General features: G+C 39.8%; 1 protein-coding gene across 1 annotated transcript in view; it reads right to left on the bottom strand.

Annotated features, from left to right (window-relative positions):
- Positions 1–4,152: 4,152 nt before the first annotated feature.
- The window catches only part of hibadha (3-hydroxyisobutyrate dehydrogenase a), a 31,138-nt gene continuing 27,526 nt past the window's right edge, over positions 4,153–7,764 (bottom strand). The window contains exons 7-8 of the mRNA XM_047383757.1: positions 7,585–7,741; positions 4,153–5,316 (exon numbers count right to left, since the gene is read on the bottom strand). Of these exons, the coding sequence (XP_047239713.1) occupies positions 5,158–5,316; positions 7,585–7,741 (316 nt within the window). The 3' untranslated portion in view covers positions 4,153–5,157. The remainder of the gene's footprint in view (positions 5,317–7,584; positions 7,742–7,764) is intronic.

Raw genomic sequence — 7,764 nt, 5'->3', positions numbered from 1 at the left:
CCTTGAGCGGCACAATTCTAGAATCTAGAATAAGCCCACATTTCTGTACTATAAACAGTTTTTTATTTGTCTGATGTAATATTTGAATCTTAAAAGTTGTGTTTTCACTAGCTGTAAGTTTTAGGAATGCAGAAAATTGGCTTGTTGGCGATGAAGTAGGTAAAGACAAGAAAACACTAAGACATGGTGGAGGTCTTATGCTTGGGGACTGCTTTGTTCAATTCAATTCAAAAATACTTTATTAATCCTAAAGGGAAATTAAATTTTGTTGTAGCTCATTGCTTCTAGGACTAGTGGGAGTTGAAATTAGCCCTGGTCAAATAAATAAGCAATCATATTTTTGGTTTAAAAGTATCAAAGAAAGCAACAATAATTAATTAAGCAAATATTTTGGTTTGTTTTGGTCTTTATTGTTCTACCTTTTTGTTTTTATTAAAATAGTCCAAAAGGAAAATATTTCATTAACATTCACTCACAAAAGATAACAAAAATATGTATGTCAGTGTGACAATAATTCTCCCACTTTAAGTGTCAAAATAAAGAGACGCACCACATTACTAAACAAATTGGGTCACACCTCTAAATCAATCAATTATGTTTTTCCAATCACTTCCATGACTGCAGGTGTATAAAGTTTGTTGTGGAGAAACATCACTGACCCGAATCTTGACCTCAATCTTCTTGAACACTTTTCTGGATGAATTAAAGTGGAGGCTGTAATTCTGTTTTTCTAATCTAACTATGAACACACTCCTAAACCTTGAGGAAGATGTTTATAGAATACTTAGTTACTATTGCTGGCAACAGTGGTTCAGCTGATTTAGAAACAGTGTCTTTTCCAAAGCAGTGAAGGCAATAGTCCCCCTGCAGGCAGACAAAAAACATCCCTGCTGACAATCAAACAAACCACCAGCCCATCTCAGCACAAGCTGCACTTTATGTAAATACTGTACATGCTCTTTTTCTGTTTTAAATTTTGTAATTTCTTTAAATGTCTATAACCTACACGTGTATCTTTTAAGCCGGCTTAATTTTATTAGGGTGACATAATGACAGTAAAGAATCTTGAATCAACAAATTAGAATATGATGTCATCAAAGTTCATGTACAGTACAGACCAAACGTTTGGACACACCTTCTCATTCAAAGAGTTGTCTTTACAACTCTTGCCTTCCATTTGAAGCTATGAATATTGTAGCTTCAAATGGAAGGCATCAAAACTATGAATTAACACATGTGGAATTATATACTGAACAAAAATGTGTGAAACAACTGAAAATATGTCTTATATTCTGGGTTCTTCAAAGTAGCCACCTTTTGCTTTGATTACTGGTCTGCACACTCTTGGCATTCTGTTGATGAGCTTCAAGAGGTAGTCACCTGAAATGGTTTTCACTTCACAGGTGTGTGCCCTGTCAGGTGTAATAAGTGGGATTTCAAGCCTTATAAATGGGGTTGGGACCATCAGTTGTGTTGTGCGGGCGGTGTATACAGTACACAGTTGATAGTCCTACTGAATAGACTGTTAGAATTTGTATTATGGCAAGAAAAAAGCAGCTAAGTAAAGAAAAACGAGTGGCCATCATTACTTTAAGAAATGAAGGTCAGTCAGTCCGAACAATTGGGAAAACTTTGAAAGTGTCCCCAAGTGCAGTCGCAAAAACTATCAAGCACTACAAAGAAACTGGCTCACATGAGGACCGCCCCAGGAAAGGAAGACCAAGAGTCACCTCTGCTGCGAACGATAAGTTCATCCGAGTCACCAGCCTCAGAAATCGCAGGTTAACAGCAGCTCAGATTAGAGAACAGGTCAATACCACACAGAGTTCTAGCAGCAGACACATCTCTAGAACAACTGTTAAGAGGAGACTGTGTGAATCAGGCCTTCATGGTAAAATAGCTGCTAGGAAACCACTGCTGAGGACAGGCAACAAGCAGAAGAGACTTGTTTGGGCTAAAGAACACAAGGAATGGACATTAGACCAGTGGAAATCTGTGCTTTGGTCTGATGAGTCCAAGTTTGAGATCTTTGGTTGCAATCTTTGTGCGGAGCAGAAGAGGTGAACGGATGGACTCTACATGCCTGGTTCCCACCGTGAAGCATGGAGGAGGAGGTGTGATGGTGTGGGGGTGCTTTGCTGGTGACACTGTTGGGGATTATTCAAAATTGAAGGCATACTGAACCAGCATGGCTACCACAGCATCTTGCTGCGGCATGCTATTCCATCCGGTTTGCATTTAGTTGGACCATCATTTATTTTTCAACAGGACAATGACCCCAAACACACCTCCAGGCTGTGTAAGGTCTATTTGACCAAGAAGGAGAGTGATGGGGTGCTGGACCAGATGACCTGGCCTCCACAGTCACCGGACCTGAACCCAATCAAGATGGTTTGGGGTGAGCTGGACTGCAGAGTGAAGGCAAAAGGGCCAACAAGTGCTAAGCATCTCTGGGAACTCCTTCAAGACTGTTGAAAATCATTTCAGGTGACTCCCTCTTGAAGCTCATCAACAGAATACCAAGAGTGTGCAGACCAGTAATCAAAGCAAAAGGTGGCTACTTTGAAGAACCTAGAATACAAGACATATTTTCAGTTGTTTCTCACTTTTTTCTTCAGTATATAATTCCACATGTGTTAATTCATAGTTTTGATGCCTTCAGTGTGAAGCTACAATATTCATAGTCATGAAAATAAAGAAAACTCTTTGAATGAGAAGGTGTGTCCAAACCTTTGGTCTGTACTGTACATGTAAAAGTAGACAAATATTTTTGGCAGTATACTGTATATTAATCATAATAGATGTGATGCTGTAATAGGAACTGCAAGAAAAAAAAAAAAAACAGACATCACAGATCATTTGTCTTTTGTTTTTACAAAATTAATTTCAAGTTCTCCAAAACACCTTCCAGCAAAGATTCACAGCCTACACGTAGCCATTGACATAAAAAAAATCCCAAAGACAGTCTCTGACAAGTGCAGATATTTAATTCTCCTTTTCAGAGCATCCAAGATAATCCTTGCATCTCCGGAACACTTTCCAGCACCGTGAAAACTACAAAATAAACATAAATGGATGCTTATTCAGTGTTTAATAAACAAGGTTCTAAACATAACTGAATGCATTAAATGTGATGGCGATTTCTAAGATTAATGTCGAGTTTACTATGGTGGTGATCGTAGTGTACACTGGTTAAATGCCTGCATGACCCCCAAGTCTATGATCAGCCCAGGTGATGCTTTACGGTTTCTTTAATTAGCAGATTCAAGTACCAGGTATGGATGCTTGTGGTTCTACAAAACAGAATACACAAATAAAACATTTTTGTATAATTCATTGTAATCACAACTTCCCATGAGTGATTACATAAAAAAATTACAGCCACAAGCTGTATTTTTTGCCTAATTAATTGGCCCCAAGGCCTTTATTTGTGGCCTGAACTATAGTTGGTAACAAATTAAATATAACGTTTTATCATCACTCTAGACCTGTGTTTCAATCAGCTATGATGTGGAGATCAAATTAGAAAAAGGCAACAAAAATCACCAACTCAAGCTAAAAACCTATCTTCGTTAGCCATATCTTCTGTTAAGTGAACTGAGTTAACAGAAAATGTCCAGAACAACAAACCTAATTAACAAATTATACTTGGTTTACACAACTCACCAGTCTTATGGATGCACACTCAAAAATATGACAAACTTTATCCAAACTCAGCTTCTGATGATTCTCACCGTTAACTGAAAAACCTTGTTTACATCTGTTCTTAACATTACTCACAAACTGGATCAGAACCTGCTGCACCCTTATACAGATTACCGCGCTCACCCTCTTTACCACGTTTACATGTTGCCGGGCCGACAGCTTATATAATTTAAAGATACAGAGCAGTGGTTCATTTCTCAATAGGTAAAAACAAGTAACTTAAAACATTGTAAGCAGGGCAAACTAACCATCGTTTAATGCTGCATTCACTAGTAATTTGAAAAAGCAGGTGTGTCGCTGACACGTGGACAACTCAGTTTCAGTCGTTAAACAACAGTTTATCACACCTGGGGGGTCACAGGGGTGGCTAATGTTTTTTCAGGGGAGGCCGTGCCCCCCCCCACCCCCCCCGGCGGCGCCACTGACAGAGATACATGATACACAAAATACACAAAATGTCTTTATTTTTCTGCTGCAGTGTGACAAATTTTGTTTCACAGATTAAAGACTAACTGTAGAAACCATTATGGAATTTTACTAAAAAAAAATGAGTCTATACTTCTCTTCAATGCATATAAACTATGTACAATTTCTCACGGCACAATGAAACCATTTCTCACTGACATTTTACACATGTAGCAGACAAAAAGGGAGACGCAAGGTGAAGATAAACTGGACCAAAGTGCTTGACAGTTGAAAAAAACAATATGTTTAAAATGTTTACATCATTAGTCACAAAGTAATACTCAAGTGGCTTAATGAGCAGATTTAGATAGTGAAGAAAAGAATTAAGTTCAAACAGATTTGTAACAGTATTAAAAGGGCCCTGAAATGGTGTACTGCAGTTAACAGCACAAACATAACCAGGGATTCATTTCACAGCATAATTGAAAATGAACTAATACAACCATAAATGTAGTGTATTCACATTGTAAAACTAGAGAAATGTTGGTAATAACTGGAATTTCCTTCTATAATATGAAGAAATTTGATTGAATCTCAGTAAACTGTGAGCCTCAAGTTTGGGCCACTTTGGTATAATATATGTATTAGCAGAATCAGAACCTCTGCAGTCCTGATTTCTTAAACTGGCTCAGGTCATAGAAGTAACAGACATTTAGCACAAACCTGACATAACCATGCTGGATCTTTACCATTCAAGTTGCATAGTAGCATGTAAATCTGCTTTCTTTAGTAAAGCTCAGGACAAGATTTTTTTTTTTGGTAGATATTGTTTTTAAATACGTTTCAGCATTTCTTCAGGCACACAAAATGCAGTTAACAAGAGGAGAGGTATCAAACACTTATTTGGACTGCAGATCTTTTCCTTAACCAAGGCCTTAGTCTTGGTCATGAGTCCTGAGAATAGTGGGATAAGGGACAATCGGGTGTGTGCTTCTGAGGTCTGAGTAACAGTTTGTCAAAGCAGTGCTAGCAGCTACAACCCCTCATTCACTGTGCTTCCTCCTCACGCAGAAACTGGAAGACGGAGGAAAAGTCCTTGTTGGCGTAGCCACGAGAGCACATGATTCTGTAGATCTGGTGGGCAAGGGAGCCCAGAGGAATGGGTGTCTTTGTGTTGGTGGCAGTGTTCTGGGTTAAACCAAGATCCTGTATGTTTGAAAAGAGAAACACAGCGTCAGAAAGATTACTGATAATGCTTTAAATGGGATACAAGGTTTATAGAAATGTTAGAAGTACCCTAAAAAAACCATCTCAGACTTGCCAACATTTGTCTGAAGACAGTTACTAGAGTTGGGCCGTTACTAGATACTAGTGTTGGTTTCACCCGCGCCCATCAACTGGCCACATCAGGGAGATGCGCGTGAATTCACGGATCAAGTAGATAGATACGGTCTGCTGTATACGGAACTGGCGACATTCCCCCCGCCGAAAATAAGACTAGTTGCCTTGACCTTTATGTTTAAGCTTTTGCAGAAAAAAATGTGAGCCAAAGATTCCCCAAGAGGAGACAGTGTCCCTGAATATGTCGAAGAAGTGGTTTCCTCTCCACTGCCCTGAGAGAAGACAACTTAGGAATTGCAGCACCACACGCCTTCCCACGTCTGCCAGTCTGAGCAGAAATGTTTCCTCTCGGCCGCTACTCCCTGACCCCTGTGACCTCCTGTTCATCAGAACCCATCATGAAGGAGGTTGATTTAAACATTGTTTATTTTTTATTTTACGGCTGTAACGTGCCGCCAGCACTCGTACACATACATTTTGTATTATTAATATTTGAAGGTACTGGCGGAACCTAAAGGGTTTCTAAATAAGCTATTTCCTATGTGTAAGCTGAACCGCTAATCTGGACCTGACATCATCACACCGCCTGCTGTCCGCTTTCATGTTAGTAGACCATCACTCGAATAAAAATCATTCACTCTGATGGATAGTTACACTAACAATCAATTATCAAAATAATTTGGCAAATAATACTTTTAAAATATTATGTTATTAAAATACAATTTTATTTTCCCTCAAAACATATTACTAAAAGACAAAGCCTCGAATCCCAACCTATTTAGAGAGGTGACTTTGAAGGAATATAAAGTCATTTGTTATTACTAATTGGTAATAATAGTTGCTGCTGGTGTCGCTCTCAGATAATAAGGTTAAGGCTGCTGGACAACATAAAGACCAGTTTCCCTCACTCTGCTACATTTTCATCATACTGTCCAATTTTGCGTTATTTAATATTTCAGCTCTTTGACTTTATGTTGCATCTCTGTTTTTTTCTCTTCCTAGAAGCTACATCTGGCCTGGGTCTGTGTTTAGCTGTGACATCTTCCTGGAGGGGGGACACCGGCTGAGCTGCTGCTGCCAGCAACTTACGGTTCTCTTTCTACAGATGATACATATACATACATTGGTCCTGTCTTTTAGTCTTTAATCCTGTCTCTACACGGTTTTGAAGAGAAACTCCAAGTATCTAATGGAGACACTGCATTTGATAAACTTCAAATCCTGTTTGGTCCTGGCCTCAGATTTGTAAAGGCTAGATGAAAAGGGAGGAAGAGGAGTCCTCTAGTTCTCACATGGATATATGGCTCCTTCAAGACACACCATTGGAAAGTCACAACTAACAGTAGATCCAATTTGGCAGTGAAATGTGTGCTGTTAAATCTACCTTCTCTAACATCAATGTTCTGCAGTATTTCAACTTTCTAACCTGTCCAGTCCGAGGTCTCCTAAAAGGGACAGTGGCTGAAGGAATGGTGATGTGGACTAGAGATCTGCAGTGAGTACCAAACCTGTTGCTGTAAACCATTAGGTGCCTGTTTAGTGATGACTTAGTTCAAGCTGTATTCAACAAGTCCAGTCTAGCAAAATATTTTCTCAATGCGTTTAAATTCCCTTAATTTGCTTTTTTTTTTAAACAACCTTTCAATCTAGGGCTGCACGGTGGCGCAGTTGGTAGCACTGTTGCCTTGCAGCAAGAAGGTCCTGGGTTCGATTCCCGGCCGGGGGTCTTTCTGCATGGAGTTTGCATGTTCTCCCTGTGCATGCGTGGGTTCTCACCGGGTACTCCGGCTTCCTCCCACAGTCCAAAGACATGCCAGTTAGGTTAATTGGTCACTCTAAATTACCCTTAGGTGTATGAATGAGTGTGTGCATGGTTGTTTGTGTGTTGCCCTGCGATGGACTGACGACCTGTCCAGGGTGTACTCTGCCTCTCGCCCATAGACTGCTGGAGATAGGCACCAGCTTCCCCGTGACCTACTATGGAATAAGCGGTAGAAAATGACAGACTGACTGACCTTTCAATCTATATGTCAAAGCTAAATAAAACATGATATGGAAATAGAAATAATAATTACACGCAGTTGTAACAAAGAATCAGCAAACTAAATCTCACACAAAACAGAAAGTAAATACCTTGGCCATTAGAGTGGTTCCGAAACCACCCTGGTAGTTGTTGGCCGAGGGGACACCATCCATTACTCCAGGGACGGGGTTGTATGTGTCGCTGGACCAGCAGCGACCCGATGACATGTTCAGGATCTTTGCAAGCAGCTTGGGGTCCAAACCCAGTCTAAAACAGGACGAACAAGACAG

Source organism: Girardinichthys multiradiatus, chromosome 13 (genome assembly GCF_021462225.1).
Source record: "Girardinichthys multiradiatus isolate DD_20200921_A chromosome 13, DD_fGirMul_XY1, whole genome shotgun sequence".
In the NCBI taxonomy this organism is placed as follows: domain Eukaryota; kingdom Metazoa; phylum Chordata; class Actinopteri; order Cyprinodontiformes; family Goodeidae; genus Girardinichthys; species Girardinichthys multiradiatus.
The sequence above is the reverse complement of the archived record's forward strand: the minus strand, read 5'-3'. Positions and strand labels throughout refer to the sequence as shown.